The following is a 21089-nucleotide window of genomic DNA, read 5'->3' as shown; positions in this document are numbered from 1 at the left end:
ATGAGATGGGACATTTGTGATCCCCCATGGCTCCTGCCTGAGAGTCATCATAATTCAGGAGAAGCTGGTCTGAGCACTGTTTCTGGAAGCTGGGGCAGCATTCCGAGGGGTGACATCTGCTGCTGTTGTGGTTTCCTATCTTCCCTTCCCTTGAAAATTGCCTGATCTCAGCTTCCCTGGGTCTTTTGGGGGCCACCTTCCCAGCCTTACCCAAATGGAAGAACTGATCTTGGCCCCTGTTCTTTGACAGGAGTGTTTGGGACAACTGATTGAGTAGGTGACAACCCCCAGTCCCCATCATGAGTGCCCTGTGGGTGGCAGGACAGCCCCTCCCTCCTCGACTTCATTGAAAGGCTCTCAAGCTAATAGCCTTAACTGCACCCACAGGGTCCCTCCCTCAGCCTTCACATTGGCAGGTGTCCTTTTTAATGTATTGGGGTTTTTTGTGGCCTTTTATTTTTATTTAATACCAATCATTGTTTCCTCCCTCTGCCCAGAAAATATAGAATATTAGAAGGAAGAAAGTAAAAGCATTGAATATTTCCCCATTAAGAAAATAACTTTTGTTAACACTTTGGTGCACTTCCTTCCAGTCTTTTTCTCATTATATGCTTTTATTGGATAGTTAAAATACTGTGTGTCCGTTTCTGTTTTAGTCTTTTTTCACTTGTATTCCTTAACTTTTTACATTTTGGGTTATTTATTTAATTGTGCATGTGTGATTCCTCTTGTTCTTCCTCTGTTGGGTTGCCTTTTTCAACTTACTAAAACCCTTGATTCTCATCTAGTTTTCCAAGGTGTAACTTCCCTCTTACCAGGACATACAGGTGTGTCTTGGGCCTTACTGAGAAACGCCCCAGCTCTCGATTGTGCAGAAGCCTCAAGTTCCTCCCTTCTATCTTAACCTGTTTTCTTCACTTTTAGCATTTTACCCTAGACATTAAGTAGAAGATACATTTTGAACATCTGATTTCAGACACTTGGTTTAAAAGCAAAAGAGTGGTTTCCTTCAGAACTGGTTAAGACCTGGTGAGCTGGCAGGAGCCCTGGAGCCCCTGGGTGTCTTCAGATCTCCCCAGCTCTGCCCTGCTCCTTTTTGGGGAGTCTCCCCGGTGGCTGTGTTCACTGGCTCCTCTAGCCGTAGGCCCCTTTTGTACTCCTTGTGTCTTTTGGCTAATGAGAGCTAGTACAGTATTGATTTCACCTGTTTTCTGCCATCTGCCTGCTTGGGTGGCATCCCTGAAGACCATCACCTAGCACGTCCTGGGGACCACCTGCCCTCAGCTGGGCCAGCCTGGTCAGGCCCCTCATGAAGGGTAGTTGGCACTGGCTGTGTGAGGTAGGCGAGCCAAGTGTGTCTGAGTGTTAGTATTGATTAAGATTGGCTTTTATTTTATTTTTCTTAATTTAAGATTGGCTTTTAAAGCTAATACTGGAGTTCCTCCAGGGATGGGGTGGTTGGGTTTCTAATGACAGGTTTTGGATGATGAATGGATAGGTGCAGAGAGCACAGTTTTCTGTGAAATGGACACATTGCTCCATTCCAACTTTCTCGGTTGGTTGTGGTTCTGGCTCTCTAATGAGAAGGGAAAGAAGGAGATTTCCTGTAGGTGACATCAGGGAGGCAGAGCATGGACATGTTGGCTGGGAGGGGCTAGAAGGGGAGAGCTGCAGGCGTTGTGGCTTCACAGACTTGCCCAGGGCTGGAAGGGCCCGTGTCCGCCCCCTCTGCTGTGGGGCAGCTCTCTAGCCAGCACCCCAGCCCCCAACTGGCACCTCAGCAGCAGCAAGTCACCTAACAACCGGAGACAGGTGGAGACCTTCGCCAGGGCTTGGCCCACCTCAAGGCTCTGCTCTATCCCACATGACTTGGCCTTTGCGGTCAAGGCCTTGATCTCCAGGCGGGGCTGGACCAGATGGCGGGGCAGGACCTGAGTTCTCAGAGACCTGATCTGCTCTCGTGGAGCCTCACTTTCCTCATTCTGCAGATTGGGGCTCCTGTTGCCCACCATGGAGGGAGAGATGATATAACTTAGGATTGTAGCCTGGGGCCTGCCGTGATGATGCTCAGTGCATGCTGGTTATTGCAATAATAATAATTATTATTAGCAATACTGATGAGAGCTAGTGGGAACACTGATGTTATTTACTGTCAGCAAGAAGGAGGGAGGACTGATAGCTGCAGTCACTTCCTCTCTTACATCTTTTTCTCCTGGACCTGTGTATGGGTTTTTTTTGTATAGTGCCCTGTACAATTTGATCTTTAAACATTTTCTTCTTGATAGGCCAGATAGTGGCTTTCTGAATTAACTTGATGTTAATGGTTTTATGTGTGCGTGCGTGCGTACGTGTGTGTGTGTGTGTGAGAGACAGAGAGAGAGAGAATAATGCAAAGGAAATCTGTAATTTCCATTTGTAAATAAACAGAAAAGAGCAGCTTTCCTGCTTTTACTAGGAGCACCATGATACAGAACTTTGGAAATCTCAGTCTGTATTAATAAGCAAATGCTGCCAGGTGAGGGGGTTCCCACCTTCCTGTAGGTGGTATTCACAGGCCCACTGAGCTTCTTTCTTTGCATTTGCCGTGGGGATCTCTCGCCATGAGAAGGCACATGTCTTGCACTGGCATTGCCCTTCCCAGGACTGCTTAGCTACAAAAGGCTGTTGTGCAGCTTATTTTTTAGCTACAAAAGGCTGTTTGTGCAGCAATTTATCAGGGAATTGAGAGAGATAAATTGAGAGAGAACTTGTTGACATCTGGGTGCCAGAGAAATGGAGACTGGTGGTGGGCAAGCATGCCTCATGTGGGCAGCACGGATAGCCCTTGTGAGGGATGGAGAGAGATCTTGCACTGCAGGTGGGCTGTGGCAGCATGGGTCAGTCCATGCAGATTAGGAACTTAGTATGTTTTCTCTTTTTTGTTTTTGTTTTTATCATTACATAATTGTACACATCTGTGGGGTACAGCATTGAATGTCAACATCTGTGTGCAATATATGATGCTCAAATCAGGATAATTACTATATTCAGCATTATACAATGTTTTCATTTTTTATGGCCCTTAACCAATTTCTTGCTAACCCCCACGTCTGATGGCCTGAGTTTCATTCTCTCCTTTTGAAAGTTCAACGAATTGGTGTGATTATTATATCTTTCTTTCTTTTTTATATTTATTTATTTTTTTTAGCTCCCATTTATGAGTGAGGACATGTGGTATTTCTCTTTCTGCACCTGGCTTATTTCACTAAACATAATTTTCTCTAAGTTCATCTGCATTGCTATGAATGTCAGAATTTCATTCTCTTTTATGGCAGAGTAGTATTCCATTGTGTATATATACCGCATTTTCCTTATCCAGTCATCTATCGATGGACATTTAGGTTAGTTCCAGCTCTTGGCTATTGTACAATAGAGCTGCAATAAACATGGGAGTGCAGGTGTCCTTTTGCAATGATGATTTCCATTCCTTTGGGTACACTCGACAGTGAGATTGCTGGATCATATAACAGTTCTATACGTAGTTGTTTGAGGAACCTCCATACTGTTTTCCGTAATAGCTGCACGAATTTACAGCCCCACCAACAGTGTAGGCGGGTTCTCCTTTCTCCACATCCTCGCCAGCATTTGTGACTCTCTGTCTTTTTGATAATAGCCAGTGTAACTGGGGTGAGGTGATATCTCAACGTGGTTTTGATTTACAGTTCCCTGATGATTAGTGATGTTGAGCATTTTTTCCTGTGTCAGCCTTTTGTATATCTTCCTTTGAGAAATGTCTGTTCAGTTCCTTTGTCCATTTTTTAATCGGGTTACTTTTTTTTTTCTGTTTGAGTTCCTTGTATATTCTGGATATTAATCCCTTGTCAGATACATAGTTTGCAAATATCTTCTCTCATTCTATAGGTTGTCTTTTCGCTCTGTTAATTGTTTCTTTTGCTGTGCAGAAGCTTTTTAGTTTTATATAATCCCATTTGTTTATATTTCCTTTTGTTGCCTGTGCTTTTGGGATCTTATTCATAATCTTTGCACAGTCCTACTTCCTAAAGTGTTTCTCCTATGTTTTCTTTTGAAGTTTTACTGTTTCAGGTCTTATGTTTAAGTCTTTAATCTGTTTTGAGGTGATTTTGGTATATGGCAAGAGGTATGTGGATGTCCAGTTTTCCTAGTACCATTTATTGAAGACGTAGTCTTTTCCCCAGTGTATGTTCTTGGTGCCTTTGTCCAAGATCAGTTCACAGATTTGAGTATCAATACCTGTGTACAATATGTGGTGATCAAATCAGGATAATTAGTATACTCATGTTTATAAAATATAATCAATCTTTGTGAACCTTAACCAGTTTCTCACTAAGCCCCCTCCCCCTCCCCGTCCCACCTCTAATAACCACAATTCTGTTCTCTTTTTCATCAAATGTTCAATGTATTATTGTGATTGTTATATTTCCTTGTTTCTATCTTTGTTTCTTTATTTTTTCAGCTCCTACTTATGAGTGAGGACATGTGGTATTTCTCTTTCTGTGTTTGGCTTATTTCACTTAATGTAACTTTCTCTAAGTTCATCCATGTTGCTGTGAATGGTAGAATTTCATTATTTTTTATGGCCGAGTAGTATTCCATTGAGTATATATACCTCATTTTCCTTATCCGGTAGTCTATTGATGGGCATTTAGATTGGTTCCAACTATTGGTTATGGTAAATAGAGCTGTGATAAACATAGGAGTGCAGGTATCCCTTTGACATGACTTCCATTCCTTTGAGTGTATACCCAGCAGTGGGATTGCTGGATTGTATGGTTCAGTCTTTTCCCAATGTATGTTCAGTCTTTTCCCAATGTATTTCCTTATGGCCTTTGTCAAAGATCAGTTGGCTGTAAGTATGTGGGTTGATTTCTGGGTTCTCTATTCTGTTCCATTGGTCCATATGTCTGTTTTTATGCCAGCACCATACTGTTTTGGTTACTATAGCTTTGTAGTACAGTTCAAAGTCAGGTAGTGTTATGCCTCCAGCTTTATATATTTGCTCAGGATTGCTTTGGCTATTCAGGGTCTTTTATTGTTCCATATGAGTGTTAGGATTGTTTTTTCTATTTCTGTGAAGAATGTCATTGGTATTTTGATGGGGACTGCATTGAATCTGTACATCGCTTTGGGCAGTATGGACATTTTCTCAATGTTAATTCTTCTAATACAAGGGCATGGAATGTCTTTCCATCTTTTTGTGTCCTCTTTAATTTCTTTCAGCAGTGATTTGTCGTTCTCATTGTAGAGATCTTTCATCTCCCTGGTTAAATCGATTCCTAGGTTTTTTTGTTTTGTTTTGTTTTTTGGTGACTATTGTATATGGGCTTACTTTCTTGATTTCTTTTTCTGCTAGTTCTTTATTGGAGTATAAAAATGCTACTGATTTTTGCATGTTGATTTTGTATCCTGCAACTTTACTGAAATCGTTTATCAGCTCTAAGAGTTTTTTGGTAGAGCCTTTACGTTTTTTTATATATAGGATCATGTCATCTGCAAATAGAGACAGTTTGACTTCATCTTTTCCGATCTGGATGCTCTTTATTCCTTTCTCTTGCCTGATTGCTCTGGCCAATATTTCAAATACTATGTTAAATAGGAGTGGTGAGAGTGGGCATCTTTGTCTTGTTCCCACTCTTTAGGATGATGTTGGTGGTGGGTTTGTCTTATATGGCTTTTATTGTGTTGAGATACTTTCCTTCTATACCTAATTTGCTTAGAGTCTTTATCATGAAGAAATGTTGAATTTTGTCAGATGCTTTTTCTGCATCTGTTGAGTTAATCATGGTTTTTGTCCTTGACTTCATTGATGTGGTGTATCAAATTTATTGACTTGTGTATGTTGAACCATCCTTGCATCCCTGGGATGAATCCCACTTGATCACGGTGTATAATTTTTTGATGCATTGCTGTATTATGATTGCTAATGTATTGTTGAAAATTTTTGTATCTATCTTCATCAGAAATATTGGCCTCTAGTTTTCTTTTTCTTTTCGTTTTTTTGGTATTTGTCTTGTTTGGTGTCAGTGTGATGATGCTGGCCTCATAGTATGAGTTTAGGAGAATGGCCTCTGTTTCAATATTCTGGAATAACTTGAAGAGAATTGGTATTAATTCCTCTTTGAAGATTGGTAGAATTTAGCAGTAAAGCCATCAGGTCCTCAGCTTTTCTTTACTGGGAGACTTCTGAATTACTGCTTCAATCTTGTTGCTTGTTATTGGTCTGTTCAGGTTTTCTGTTTCTTGTATTTTCAGTTGGTATTTTGTATGTGTCCAGAAATTTATCCATTTCCTCTAGGTTTTCAAATTTGTTGGCATATAGTTTTTTATAATAGTCTCTACTAATTCTTGGTATTTCTGTGGTATCGATTGTAATGTTTCCTTTTTCATTCCTGATTTTTGTTATTTGTTTTTTTCTCTCTCTTTTTTTGGTTAGCCTACATAATGGTTTGTCTATTTTGTTTATCTTCTCAAAAAACTAACTCTTTGGTTTCACTGATCTTTTGTGTTGCTTTTTGGGTTTCTCTTTCACTTAGTTCTGTTCCGATCTTAATTATCTCATTCCATCTACTAATTTTAGGGTTGGATTGTTCTTGTTTTTTTAGTTCTTTGAGATGTAGTGTTAGGCTGCTTATTTCAAGTCTTTCTATTCTTTTGATGTAAGCATTTATTGCAATAAACTTCCCTCTTACTACTGCTTTGCAGTACCCTACAGATTTTGGTATGATGTGTTTTTATTTTCATTAGTTTCAAGAAATTTTTTGATTTCCTGTTTAATTTCTTCTTGGACCCATAGGTCGTTCAGGAACATTTTGTTTAATTTTCATGTATTTATATAGTTTCCAGGGTTTAACTTGTTATTGATTTCTAATTTAATTTGTTGTGGTCTGAAAAGATACTTGATATGTTCTCAGTTTTAAAAAATTTGTTGAGACTAGGTCTATCTTTTTAATCCAATCAGTCAGTCTGTATCTTTTGAGTGGGGAGTTTAATCCATTTACACTCAGGATTGTTATTAAAAAGCTATTGTGTTACTCCTGGCATTTTATCAATTTTCCTTTGGATGTTTTAAATATCTTTTGTTCCTTTCTTCTCCTTTTATTATTTGTTTTTGATGTTTGTTGGGTTTTTTAGTTGGTAAGATTTAGTTTCCTTCTCTTTCTTGTTTTCATTTTTGTTCTACTGGTGAGTTTTGTTCTTTCTTGTATATTTCTGGTAGTGATTATCATTTTTCAGATTTCTGTTGCTGGTCTCACTTGAGGATTTCTTGCAGAGCTGGTTTTGTGATGGTTAACTTCTGCATATATTTTTTTTTTTCTGGGAAATACGCTATCTCTCCCTCATTTCTAAAGCATAGCCTTGTTGGGTATAGTGTTCTTGGCTGGAAGATTTTTCTTTTAATATTTTGAATATATCATCCTGTTCTCTTTTGGCTTGTGGAGTTTCCAGTCTGATGGAAAGTCCCTTATAGGTGACTTGATTCTTTTCTTTTGCTGTTTTTAAGATTCTCTCTTTGTCTATGAGCTTTGCAAGTTTGACTATAATGTGCCTTGGAGAGGGTCTTTTTGGACTGAATCTGTTTTAGGATCCTTGAGCCTCCTGGATCTGAAGGTCTTTGTCTTTCTCTACCCCTAGGAAGTTTTTGTTATTATTTCATTGAATAGGTTTTCAATGCCTTTTCCTTTTTCCTCCCCTTCTGGAACACTGTGATTCTGATGTTCGTGTGCTTCAGGTTATCTGCTAGCCTTCTTAGATTTTTTTCATTTTTTTGGATTCTTTTTTATATTTTGTCTTCCTGGGTTATTTTGAAAAGACTGTCTTCAAGATCAGAAATCCTTTCTTCTGCTTGCTCCGACTTGCTGCTTAACCTCTTGGTTTTGTTTTTTATTTTGTTAAATGAATCCTTCAGTCCTAGGAGATCTGCTACATTCTTTTTTAAGGTGTTAACCTCTTTGTAAATTTCCTCCTTCATATCTTGCATACTACTTCTCATTTCATTGTGTTGTCTGAGTCTTCTCATGTCTCATTGTGTTTCCTTAAGATTGTTGCTCAGGGGCCAGCCCGTGGCTCACTCGGAAGAGTGTGGTGCTGAGAACACCAAGGCCCCGGGTTCGGATCCCATATACGGATGGCCGGTTCACTCACTGGCTGAGCATGTTGCTCACAACACCAAGTCAAGGGTTAAGATCCCCTTACCAGTCATCTTTTAAGAAAAAAAAAAAAAAAAAAAAGATTGTTGCTCAGAATTCCTTTTCAGTCATTTCAAGGGTTTCTTGCTCTGTGGGGTCTGGTACTTGAAAGTTACTGTGTTCCTTTGGTGGTGTTATATTTTCTTGTTTTTTCATATTTCTAGTGTCTCTGCATTGACATCTGGTCATGTGATCGAGCAGTTGCTTCTTCTATTACTCTGGAGTGGGCTTTGAGGAGAGAGACTTCCACATCTTTTTCCTGACTCTGCTGATGACTCTCCTTGTGACAGTGCAGTTGAGTGGTCGCTGGGCCACCTGCATGGTGGCTGTGGCTGCTGCTGTGGTGGCAAGCTGCCCCTGTGGCGGCAGTGGCTGTGGTGGACCACCTGTGCAGAAGCGGTGTTTGCGGCAGTGTTGGGAGCTGTGGTCCCCAGGAGCGTTCCTGCCTTCTGTCAGGCAGGGGCTGCTTGTAGCTCCTGCTGAGGTTCCTGGGCATGTTCCTGCCTTCTGTTGGATGGGGGACCACCTGTGGCTTCTGCTGAGGTCACTGGGCACACTCCTGCCTTCTAGTATGTTTTCTTCTTGCCATGACTTTCAAGCATGAGCAGTTGTTGGTAGTGTGTTGCTGAATGCCCGCTGTCAATGGAGAAGTGTCCTGTGTTTGGTGTCTGATTGTTGAAAGAACTGATTAGGCACATTCTGGAGCAGAAACAGCACTATCACATCCAGGTGAGGAGTGTATGCACTTTTAGGAGAGTGAATTTCTGGAAAGTTGTCTAGAATTAGGATTTCTGCAGATCAACTTCTGTTTTTCCCTGAATTTTGATTGAATTACCATTAAAATGATCCTTAGCCATTTGATTCTCATGATCAATACTGATGTCTGCCTTGGACTTGAGAGGGGACAGCAGCTTGACCTGGCCTTCCCCAGGTCTAGGCGTAAGTCTCGAGGCGGGGGACACCGTTCAGAAGATTAGCAGTGAACCAGGTGCATTGCACTGACTGGGAACCGGAACTCAGAAAGTGGGGATTGGGGAACCAGGACATCTAAACCAGGATGCCTGAGTTTTAAGAGGAGCAGAATGTGTTGTCTAGGTGGGGCAGGCCGAGGTGCCAAGAAGTACATGGGGAGCTGGCAGGGAGACTGATTTGGTCTCCATAGCCATCTTTTGGAAAACTGCACTGTTGAAGCCTCCTTCCGCATGTCCTGCTTCCTCTGCCCCTGCCCAGGTTTTGCCCTGTGGCTGCAGTGTGTGTTCTCCCCAGGGCTCCTGACCACTGTGTGTGTGGGTATAGCACCTCCCAGGCTTGCTCTCCTTCCCACAAAGAGTGTGTGTTCTTATAATGTATGTTATGTGTAATGTATGTTACTTCAAATAAGCAGAAATTAAAAAATATATTACAGTTGTTGCTACCTGGAGATGCTGTTTACCTTGTGCTGAATGTCCTTTCAGGCTTTTTCAGAGAGACAGATTATACACATACTTTATTTTTAAATTTCTATTTCAAAATTTAAAATTGAAGTGTAACATACCTATAGAAAAGTGCTCAGATCATAAAAGTATAGTTTAATTATCACAAAGTAAATGGACCTATAATCCCCTGACCAGTTCCTTCTAGAACCTTCCTCAGAACTGTCCTTTCCTGCTTGAGGGTTGGGCACCAGGGGTCAGTCTTAGCTGTATCTTGAACTTTATATAAATAGAATTATATCTACCCATCCACATATATGTATATATATATTTTTGTCATTTTGTGAAAATAGGCTCATTACATAAGCTCTATTCTGAAACCTTTTTATTTAACGATATGTGATGACTGCACATCTGTGACTGTAAATATGGATCTTCCTTATTTTCTTGTGATGGCATGGTATTACATGGTTCAAAATGTGTCCTGCTGTACTTAACCATCCCATTATTGTTGCATATTTAGGTTGTTTCCATTTTATTTGGAATTATAAACTGCTTTTATACACAGTAGCTGAAGTCTTTTGTGCTTCCTTAATTGTTTCCTTAAGATAAGTTCCCAGGAGTGGGTAGCTGGTTCCCAGTTGCCTGCTGCCCAGCATGTCCTTGCTGTGTCCAGCCCTGGCCACCTTCCCCAGGGGCTTCTAGCCTCCTCACTGTTGGGCCTCACTGTGGGCTTCCATCTGCTGAGGTTGGGACCCCGAAGCTGACCCGAACCCTTCTCGACGCCACTGACCCCTTATGCCCGGGCCATGGGCAAGTACTAATCTGACTCTTTTATTTTCTAACAGCGCTGTGTTGTGCTGCGTTTTCTGAAGTTTCCTCCAAGTAGGAAGAAGGTAAGATTGGTGGCATTACCACCCAGTCATTGAAACAATAATTTAGGAGAACTTTGATTTTTTTTCCTGATGCAGAAATATTAATGCTAATTGTAGAAGTTTAAATAACGTCACAAGGATTCAGTGTACGAAGTGCTGTGTCCATCATTCCTGACGTAGAACTTGCTGGGCCCCAGTGCTTTGACCATGGGTTACCATGTGTCACAGTGGAGGGTCCTGCTTAGAGGGCCCTGTTTGTGGTGAGGACCCCAGGATCAGGTCTCAGCTTTGCCTTGCCGAGTTCCTTAGCACCTGCTGCCTCAATTTCCTCATCTATGTAATTGTATCAGTGAAAATAGAGACCATGACAGTGTGGTAGACTGTGTTAAAAGTCACAGTGGGCATGGCTGACCCGTGGCTCACTTGGGAGAGTGCAGTGCTGATAATACCAAGGCCACGGGTTCATATCCCTGTATAGAGATGACTGGTTAGCTCACTTGGGAGAACGTGGTGCCGACACCACCAAGTCAGGGGTTAAGATCCCCTTACCGGTCATCTTTAAAAAAAAAAAAAAAAATGTCACAGTGGGCAAGGTCAGATGGGTCTTTGGGTTTCCATTTGCTGAGTCATCCAAGCAAAATGCCACAGACTGCCCATGCTCTTGACCAGCAAGTTACCACCTGTCTCCCTTTACATGTAAATCTCAGCTGGCCACAGGGGTGAATACCAAGGAGTGGGGGCTCCCTGTGTTCTTTCTCTGCCTCCCATTTCAGCATGTAAGTCCCCTCAGGGAGGCTGAGGTGCTCACCCAGCTCCTCACATTGGCCAAGCAGGGTCGTGGGCTGCCCCACACTTGGGGGCAGGTGGATCATGTCTGAGGGCCAGTGACAAGAGAGTGGATGGGCTTGAGACCAGGGTGTAGGACTGATGAGTCACCGTCTAGTTGGGGTTCCTGGGAGTGTCTGAGGGTGGAGGTCACAGAAAGGGAGGCTAGGGGATGTTGTCGGGTGGCAATGGCAGCCTAGCTCGTGGGCGTACACAGCGCACAGCACAGGGTTTGCTTCATGGAAGGAGAGATGGGGGCCATGGGAGAGAGTGTGCATGTAGCTGTTGGGTGGGAGCCATAGTGAGACATGGGGGTGGTGGGCAGGCTGAGGAGGACGGGAGGGCCTGAAGCTTCCTATGGTTCTTGTCTCAGCTGGTGAAGAGAAGCGTCTGGTTGTTCTGTTTCTGTGGAAGGCATCCCATGGAAACAGCTTCTGGTGGCTGCCTCCAGCCTCCTCTGTCCCCTTCTTCCCCCATCAGGGACTGCAGAGCCTAAACCACAGCCGCCTCATCTCCCCAGGGGCCTGGCCTCTGTGGACCCTGCATCAGGTTTTCTTGGGTAGACTTAGCACCTCTCCTAAGGTAGCAGTTTGCTTAATTTATTCTATAAATGTCATAACGCAACACAGCTACATTATCAGTGGACTCATATAGTAGTCACTCTTACATTGAGCAGAAGGGCTTTTTGTCAGAAGCTGTGACCACAGCTGGTCAGGGACGCTGGGTATTTCTGGGGTTTTCTGCCAGCTTAGTTCCAATGTGATCCTGTTGCATGAGCCCCAGGACATCTGCATGTGCTGCGGCTGCCCAGGGCAAAGCTGGGTACAGGTGGTGGGTTCTCCAGGGGCTGCGGTGTACATGGTACCCACTCAGTCCTGGGACATTCCCGAGTGGGAGCTGGGTGCCTCCAGGCCTGCCCTGGATGACACTCCAGCACTGGTAGACCCACAGGCACAGTGAGACCCTACCAGGCCAGCCTTTTGGACAGCTTTCTCCTGAGAACAGTCTGCCATGGACCCTTAGGGCCTCTCACCTTTGGGACACGTTGGGGTCATGGAGGTGATTCCTGTCTCACCCAGGTTCAACCAGCTTACTGACTCTTTAAGAACCTCTGGGGAGAAAATATTTTATTCTCCAGTTAGAGGCTAAAGAGTAAAACTGAATACTCAGTAACTTTGGACGTGAGAGATTTTCAGTGGCATTCCTCAGAAGGCACACGTGGGAGCTGCTGTGTTCCATTCCTGGGGTGGGAGGGGGACACGGAGGAGGGCAGGCAGGGGCGGGAGTGTGGCCTTCAAACTGTGACCTTTCAAAGTCATGGGAGAAAAATGAAAGAAAAAAAGAAAGAAAAAACCAAAGTCATAGGGGGCCGGGGAGGGCTTGGGAGGGTGGCAGGGGAGAGACGCTCCGGTGGGGACCCTGGGGATTTTCCTCTGAATTTGAGGGCCACTGCCAGGTTCTGTTTGTGACTTGGACATGGCCCCTGCTTGTGACAGGTTTGTGATGGTTTTCGTGTCTGCTCCCTTTAGCGGGGGCTTTGCCTGGAAGACCCATTACTGAGGCCACCCTGTGCTTGTCTCTTGCAGACTTCAGAAGAGATATTTCAGCACTTGCAGAACATAGTGGACTTTGGCAAAAACGTCATGAAAGAGTTTTTGGGGGATAACTATGTTCATTGTGGGGTAAGTGATTTTTATTCATGTTGTCTAATTTCATTGGCATGCTGTGTATACGATACCAACCTTTCGATGATCTCGTGGAGCTTTGCGCTTAGTGACAACCCTCCCACGTGAGTGTCTCCAAGCACCTTTCTCATCTGCTGCGCGTGCTGTGGAGGAGCAGACGCTGCGGTTGCAGCTGGGACATGTGAGGCTTGCAGAGACCATGGGCGCTTCCTGCTCACCGGGACCCCCGGGTCTCTTCCACCAGCCCCCTGGAGGCTTCTGCTTGGTGAGGGGTCTTGAGCAAGAGTCCAGCAGGCCCAGATCCCAGAGGGCAACTCTGTCCTCTGTGCTGGGGCACCTTTGAAGCAGGTCAGGGAACAAAGGGATCTCATGCAGAAGGCTATGCAGGGCATGGGTACTGGGCCGTCCTGGGGGCTGCTCACCACACCCAGTGAGGGCCCCAGTTGCCCGATTTCATTTTGAAAGCTGGGGCTTAGAACACACCTCCACGCCTCCTGGCGTTGCTGCCTGTGCTGGACCTGTGTTCTTGGATGTAGTCTGCAGGAACAGGCCCGCAGGTCTGACCAGGCTGTCTCTTGAGCTGAGTTGTGTCCTGGGGCCTGGAGAGGCCCCAAGTCCTGCCCTCCTATGGCTGCTGAAGACGTGTCATGCCTCCTTTGGCCTGCCTACTGTGCTGTCCTGGTGTTGGAGACGTTTGGAGGTCACGGTGCCCCTTTGAGGAAGATTCATGTAGTTTTTCTACAGGGCATGGCCATTAGATGGTGTCTGTGCCAAAGGCCAGTTTCCTCCCCAAGGGGAGAGTGTTCTCAGAGGCGTGATCTACCAGAAACACTGCCACCTTGTGGCCCTGGTTCGTTGTGCCGGGTGAGTTTGTTTCTGGACTTGTGAGTTTTAGACCTCTCCCCAGAGGGAGGACTTGGCAGCAGTGGCCCTTGGTGGCCAGGGAGGTGGAGGTAGATGTGGGGGTCCCAGCAGCAGCAAGCCCAGTGGGGTAGGCAGTGGAGATTTCTCTGTTGGGGAGACAGGATCAAGAGTATCTCTAGCATCTCTGGCAGTGAGCACTCAGGCTGTGGGTTTGGTTCTGTTTGTCCTCGGTGGGAAGGTCACAGTAAGTGAACCCAGTCAGTGGGGCTTGGCTCACAAGGTCACCTGTTGGTGTCTCTCCTCTGTGTTAAGACACCCACCAAAGGGAAACAAAGCTTACTTTTTCTCCAGGTGAGCATGTCCGGACAGCACAGTGGCTGGGCTGTGACATGGTAGAAAGTGGGCGCAGAGCTCGTCTCTGGGCAGGTGTGCGTAGTTGGGGTGGCTGCATTGGCCACATGAGGCCAGGCCAGGAAGAAGGACAGGTCAGTGAGTTAGGTAAAGTGGAGTCCTCGCCAGAGCACTTCCGTCTTGTTTGTCCTGGGTCGAGTCACAACCAGTCCCTGTGATGAGACCACAAGAGAACAACAGCCAGACCCTGGCTCCCGGCCCTACCCCGTGGGTGTGAGGCTGGTCTGGGCCTGTCTCCATGGAGCTGGAGAGTTTAGGAAATGGGGAGGGCAGATACTGCTGCCACTGTTACTTCTTGGGTACTAGAGGAGCCTGACGTTTAGAAGCCCACCTCACTTCTGTGGACTGAATCACCCCGAGGCTAGGTGCCACCTAGGGCTTGCCTCGATGCCCTGTTTGATCTTGGTGCACTGGATGTGTTGGCTGGGCCAGGCATGCAAGGAGTGAGGGGATAGCCAGGCTGGCGGCTCCTTGTCCTTCTGAGCAGCTGTCCCTTTGTTCCTTCAAGGGTGATGCCATGCCTAAATTGTCACTCATTTCAAGACCTGATTACAGCTCTGAGAGGGGAATTCTGTGGGCTTTGGTGCTGGTTCTTCTTAGGTGAATTCTTTGTGCAGGAGCTGGTTGTCACCATCCTCACAGGATCGGGGGATGGTGTGGTCCACACCTGGCAATGTCATCAAATCTTAAAGAGGATGTCTACTGTAAACACTTTATTTTGACTTAAAACAAAGATCGACTCACCAAACTCAGTAATCTAAAGTTGTTTAGAAGAAACCCGAGTCTGCCTTTCACCTGGGTGACCGTGGGCGGATAGCAGTGTGGAGGGTTGTCCAGTGCGTGGCCTGAGACCCGTGTGGCTGCTGTGTCCCCCAGCTGTGTACAAGCTGTTTCTAGAGGGAGGATCTCATTGTAGTTCTCGGATACTGTCCTCACACACAGCAGCCAGAATCAGCATCTGTGCCCTTTGTGCTTTTGGTTTCTTTAAAGTGGAGCAAAAACATGGACTTTTGGGAGATGATTCAAATTTTGAATTTTTGAACTTGTACGTTTCTCTTTTCTATTGTTTCACCTTACCTAATTCAGTACTAAGTTTTTAGTGACTCACCTTGCATCAGTTTATAACATGTTTAGGTCAATGATAAAATCACAAGTGAAACTGGCACAGCAGGCTGGGCACAGACGACCGGAGCAGGTGGGCAGCAGCAGGCACGGGTGTGACGTGGCAGGGTGGAGAAGGCGCACTCTCTGCAGGCAGGATTCCAGCGTCCTTGTTATAGGCAGGTCTCCTGTGTCCCTTGGGACTTTTTCAGAAGTGACAGTTCTGCCACCCTGGAAACATGAGAGGCCAGGGAAGATGGTGAGCAGCGTGGCCTAACTAAAAACCCTTTTATTTGGGAAACTGCAAAGAAACAGCTGAGGGGAGACATGCTGGGTGCTGGCCAGGCCGTGTCCTCCGTGGTTGATGCATGGGCCGACTTGCCCAGCATTCATGATTCACGACCCTGAGCTGCTTTGCAGGTGGGAGCGTGAGACTCTCTGGTTGTCCGAGGGGTCAGCAAGGGTCTTCCACGTGGCCAGATAACTGCCTCAGGCCCTTGCTCTGTGTCCACAGATGCTGCTAGGACACGGAGGGGCCGCAGGTGGGTGCTGTGGTGGGAGACCCCAGCTGTGAGGCTGGTCACCAGCACCACGGACCGTATGCTCTGAGGACAGCCAGCCTCCTTAGTGCATTGAGCCATTGGCATCTGCTTAACCTGGATGGATTCTAAAAAAAACAGGGCAACATTTATTCCTAATACCCACACACTGAATTTTTTTTTAGCTGTACATTTTTTTTATTGTGGTAAAATACACCTAAATGTTATGTTAACCATTTTTCAGTACACAGTTCTGTGGCATTGAGCATGTTCAACCCACACTGAGCGTTTCATGTTTTTTCTTACAGGAAGTTGTTCAGCTGCCTTTAGAGTTTGTGAAACAGCTTTGTTTAAAGATACAGTCTGAAAGACCAGGTAAGAGTGTTTTAACTTATGAATACTGTTTGTAATATAAAATACCTTGTTTGAAAAGTGTTTGAAATGATCACCCGTGTTAGGTATATGCAGTTTTCAGCAATTCTGTTGCTGAAAACTTCATCATCAGGGGTAGAGATACTAGGATTGTGCTGATGGGTACAATTCTGTGCGTCAGAAAGCCAGTGCAGAGCACAGGACAGTGACCAAGAGCCGATTAATAAACCAACGTAATAGCAGTGGGGGGGGGGAGTTGTAGGGGGTGGGGGAGACTTAGGGAAGGGAAAGGTCCCAGGGGGGCCTGGATAAGTCAAAAGGAAACCAGGGTGACCTGAGCCTCAGGCGGGAGGGCCTGGGCCAGGAGAGTCTGCAGCCCGGAGAGCGGCCCCCAGCCAAGGTCCAGGCCCGATGCTGTTGCCCTGGGGAAGAGGGAAGTGAGGGGAGTTCTGTGCTCATGACCTTCCCCTGATCCTCACCACCCACCTCCCCACCAGCCCCTAATTGGGAAGCTAGCCGAGCCCTGGTGTCCAGGGTGTTTATTAGACTCAAACACATGGACGTGGCTGGCTGCCGCATGGCTGACCTCAGTCTCTACCCTCTCCAGAGCAGTAGCTGATACCGCATGGCCCCAAGCACCCCCCAAACCACAGTGTTACTGTCATGTGTCCCGAAGTCCCCAGGTAAAGATGAGGCTCTCACCATGCTCAGAGGTGGTCTCCTAGGAAATGGAGACAAGGCTGGGCCTGTCTCAGATGGGGCTGAACCTCTCCCACAGGATTCTTCTGGGTCCCACGGGCTTCATCTCATTCCTTGTACTGACCCTCAGGGGTGGCTCTTGCTGTTTTCCAGAATCTCGCTGTGACAAGGACCTCGACACTCTCAGTGGTTACGCTATGTGCCTTCCCAATTTAACCAGGCTTCAGACCTACCATTTTGCAGAGCACCGGCCAATTCTGTGTGTAGAGATTAAGGTGAGCGTTTGTGGAGGGAAACGATGTGGGGATGGGAAAAGGCTGGCCCCGGCTTGTGAATTGTGCAGGTCTGCCTCAAGTGCGCGTTCCCGTAGAAGTGTGTTCCCGCGCAAGCGTGCTCAGAGGCCACGTGGCCCCGGGCTCGGCTTTCTTCTCCCTCCAGAGCCGCCACCTGCATGCTGCCTGCTCTGGTTCCTCCCATGCTACCAGGCCCCACATTTAGGCTCGTTCCTGCATACTGATGACAGGGGCACTGCCCTGCATACTGGGGCTGGGACAAGCCCTGGTCGAGGGTCACCAGAGGAAAGTGTAATGCCTGATCCCACCCCAACCCCCAGTTTTCTTTGGGAAGCAGCTTGTCAGGCCCCCCTCTTCCTCCATGCCTCCTCCTGGTCACACCCTCTTGGTTGCTGCTGCTCACTGTGCTGCAGGAGCCCAGACCATGGTTGCCCCCGACTAGGGCCTCCCTGTGTTCTGCTCAGGAGGGATGACCCAGAGGCACAGAGGCTGTGACCCTCAGACACGGTGTGTGTCGTGGCCTGGAGTCCTGAATTGCTTATCTGAATAGCTTTCTCCTGCCCACAGCGAGGTGGCCACCCAGTCCCTCAAGAAGCTTCCCCCCACATCCTGGCCGTTGTTCGTCTCCTTCCTCCAGACCTCTGAGGTAGTGATTTCTGGGTCATGCCCTTGTCCTGAGCACTCACGCTACATGATTCTTGCGTGTAGGTGACTGTTCTGTGTCCGCAGCCACATTCTCAGTTCCTGACACTGACTACAGGCCTTGCATGTTGTGTGTGCTCAGAGGCCATGGCTTTTAGAAGGCAGCTGGGGTACCCAAAGGCTCTGGGCCCCTAGCAGCTATCAGATGGGCATCTACGGGCCTCACACCAGTGTCAGTGGGAGCAATGATCCTGATTATTGGAGCTGGTAGCCCTCAGCCTATCTCCACTCCTTAGAGTCTCCCAGTTGCATTCTTTAATGAAAGCACAAGGCTGCTCTGTGTCGTACTTGTGTCAAGCCAGCATAGAGACACTGCCCATCTTCCCCAGTGAGAGTTCTGGCCTTGGAGTCTCCAGAGACAGAGAGGTGTTTGTACAATGTGAGGAGGAAGCATCATTCCCACTGGGAGCTGAAAATGAAAACAGCTTCTGGGGACGTTTATACCAACATTTGAGCTCTTCATTATCTTGTAACTCATGATAGTAGGTCTATTTAAAGGTCGGTGATTTCTCCCTAAATGTTTTTTCTTCTTTGTTTATTTTACAGCCAAAATGTGGGTTTATTCCTTTCTCGAGTGATGTCACTCATGAGATGAAGCATAAGGTGTGTCGGTACTGCATGCACCAGCACCTCAAGGTGAGAGGAGCTGACGGTGGGTGCGGGGCTGCTCGTGCCTTCAAGCACAGGAGCTGTGTGCAGGGGTACGGGGTGGAGGTGTGGCCACCTTGGGTTTGCAGAAGAGTAAAGGAAAATGTGGATATTTAGTATTGACTTTTTATTTCACAAGTTGTTCATGTGCACCTTTTTTAAAAAAATTGAGATATAATTCACAGACCATGATGATTCAGTCTTTCAAAGTATATAATTCAGTGGGTTTTAGTCTCTTCACAAGGTTGTGCAGTCACCACTTATATCTAATTCCAGAACATTTTCATCACCTCAGAAAAACCCTGTATCTACTAACAGTCACTTCCCATTTCCCCCTCCTACCAATCTTTCTGTCCCTGTAGATTTCCCTGTTCTGTACATTGCATATAAATGGAATCATAGAATATGTGGCCTTTTGTGACTGGATTCTTTGCATAATGTTTTTGAGGTTCATCCATGTTGTGGCATGTGTTAGCACTTCATTCCTTTTATATGGCTGAATACTATTCCATTGGGTGAATATGTCATATTTTGTTTATCCATTCATCTATTAAATGGAATTCCAACATATGAGTTGGTTCCACCTTTTGGCTATTGTGAATAATGATGCCATGCACATTTGTATACATGTACTTGTTTGAGTCCTTGTTTTCAATTCTCTCAGGTAGATTCCTAGGAATGGAATGACTGGGTCATATCGTAATCCTATGTTACATTTTTGAGGAACCACCAAACTATTTTCCACAGCAGCTGGACCATTTTACATTTCTACAAGTGATGTGTGAGGATTCCGATTTCTCAACATCCTTGTCAACACTTGTTATTGTCTTGGTGGTTGTAGCCATCCTAATGGGTATGAGGTTGTTGCGGTTTTGACTTGTATTTCCCTAATGTTAGTGATGCTAACCATCTTTTCATGTGTTTATTGGCCCTTTTAAATCTTCTTTGGAGAAATGTCTATTCAAGTTTTCTGCCCATTTTTAAATTGAGTTTTTTGTTGTTGTTGAGTTGTGGATATTCTCTATATATTCTGGATATTAGTGCCTTATGAGATATGTGATTTGTAGATTTTGTCTTCCATTCTGTCAGTTGCCTTTTTTCTCTGTGGATAGTATCTGATGCACAAAAGTTTTTAATTTTGATGAAGTTCAATTTGCCTATTTTTTCTTTTGTTGCCTGTGCTTTTGGTGTTATAACCAACAAATCATTGATAAATCCAACGTCACAAAGCTTTTTCCCTGTGTTTCCTTCTAAGAGTTTTAGGTCTTATGTTTAGTTCTTTGACCCATTTAAGTTAAATTTTGTATATGGTGTTAAGTAAGCATCCAACTTCATTCTTTTGTCTGTGGAGACCCAGTTCTCCCAGCACCTGTTGAAAAGACTCTTTTCCCCCACAGGTGTGGTCCTGGTACTTTTGTTGAAGACCTTTTGGTCATATATGTGAGGTCTGTTTCTGGGCTGTCCATTCCATTCCATTGGTTTATATGTCTGTCTTTATGCCCATACCACAGTGTTTTGATTACTGTAGCTTTATAATGTATTTTGAAATCAGGAAGTATGATACTTTCAGCCTTTCTTCTTTTTCAAGATTGTTTTCGCCATTTAGGACCCCTTACAATTAAACACGAATCTGAGGATCAGTGTTTTCATTTCCGCAAAAAAAAAAAAAAAAAAAGCTGTTGGAATCTTGACAGAGATTGCATGAATCTAAATCACTTGCTTAGTATTCCCATTTTAATAGTATTAAGTCTTACAAACCATGAACATGAATGTCCTTTCATTTTGGGGGGTCTTTAATTTCTTTCAGCAATGTAGTTTTCAGTGTACACATTTTTCAGTTCTTTGATAGTTTATTTCTCAGTATTTTATTCTTTTGGAATATTATAAATGTGATTATAAGTAGAACTGATTCCTTAATTTCCTTTTTGGATTCTGATGAACTTTGCTTAACTTTTTTTAATTAGTCCTAGTAGCTTTCTTGTGGATTCTTTGTATTTTTCTGTATATAGGATCATGTTATTTGTGAATAGAGAATTTTACTTCTTCCTTTCCTATTTCGATGCCTTTAGTTTGTCATTTTCTACAAAGAAACCAGCTGGGATTTTGACAGAGATCCATTGAATCCGTGGATCAATTTGGAAAGTATTGCCATCTTAAGGGTATTAGTACTCTGATTGTGAACATGGGATGTCTTTCTATTTATTTAGGTCTTTAGTTTCTTTTAATGAAGTTTTGTAGTTTTTTATGTACAGGTCTTATACTACTTTTGTTAAATTTATTTGTAAGTATTTTTTTCTTTTGGATGCTATTGTCAATGGAGTTTTATTTTGTTTTCAGATTGTGTGTTGCTAATGCATAAAAATATAACTGGTTTTTAAATATATGCTTTTAATTGTGGAGAAATGCACACAGCATAAAATTTCCCACCTTAACCATTAAATGTACAGTCCAGTGGCATT

At 44.8% G+C, this 21089-nt stretch overlaps 1 protein-coding gene across 1 annotated transcript in view; it reads left to right on the top strand.

Annotated features, from left to right (window-relative positions):
• Positions 1-21089, top strand: part of IPPK (inositol-pentakisphosphate 2-kinase) — a 61690-nt gene that overhangs the window by 5677 nt on the left and 34924 nt on the right. Inside the window, exons 2-6 of the mRNA XM_063099790.1 lie at positions 10465-10512; positions 12903-12998; positions 16225-16291; positions 17141-17262; positions 18529-18618. Of these exons, the coding sequence (XP_062955860.1) occupies positions 10465-10512; positions 12903-12998; positions 16225-16291; positions 17141-17262; positions 18529-18618 (423 nt within the window). The remainder of the gene's footprint in view (positions 1-10464; positions 10513-12902; positions 12999-16224; positions 16292-17140; positions 17263-18528; positions 18619-21089) is intronic.

The sequence above is a fragment of the Cynocephalus volans genome, chromosome 6 (genome assembly GCF_027409185.1).
Source record: "Cynocephalus volans isolate mCynVol1 chromosome 6, mCynVol1.pri, whole genome shotgun sequence".
In the NCBI taxonomy this organism is placed as follows: Eukaryota; Metazoa; Chordata; class Mammalia; order Dermoptera; family Cynocephalidae; genus Cynocephalus; species Cynocephalus volans.
The sequence above is the reverse complement of the archived record's forward strand: the minus strand, read 5'-3'. Positions and strand labels throughout refer to the sequence as shown.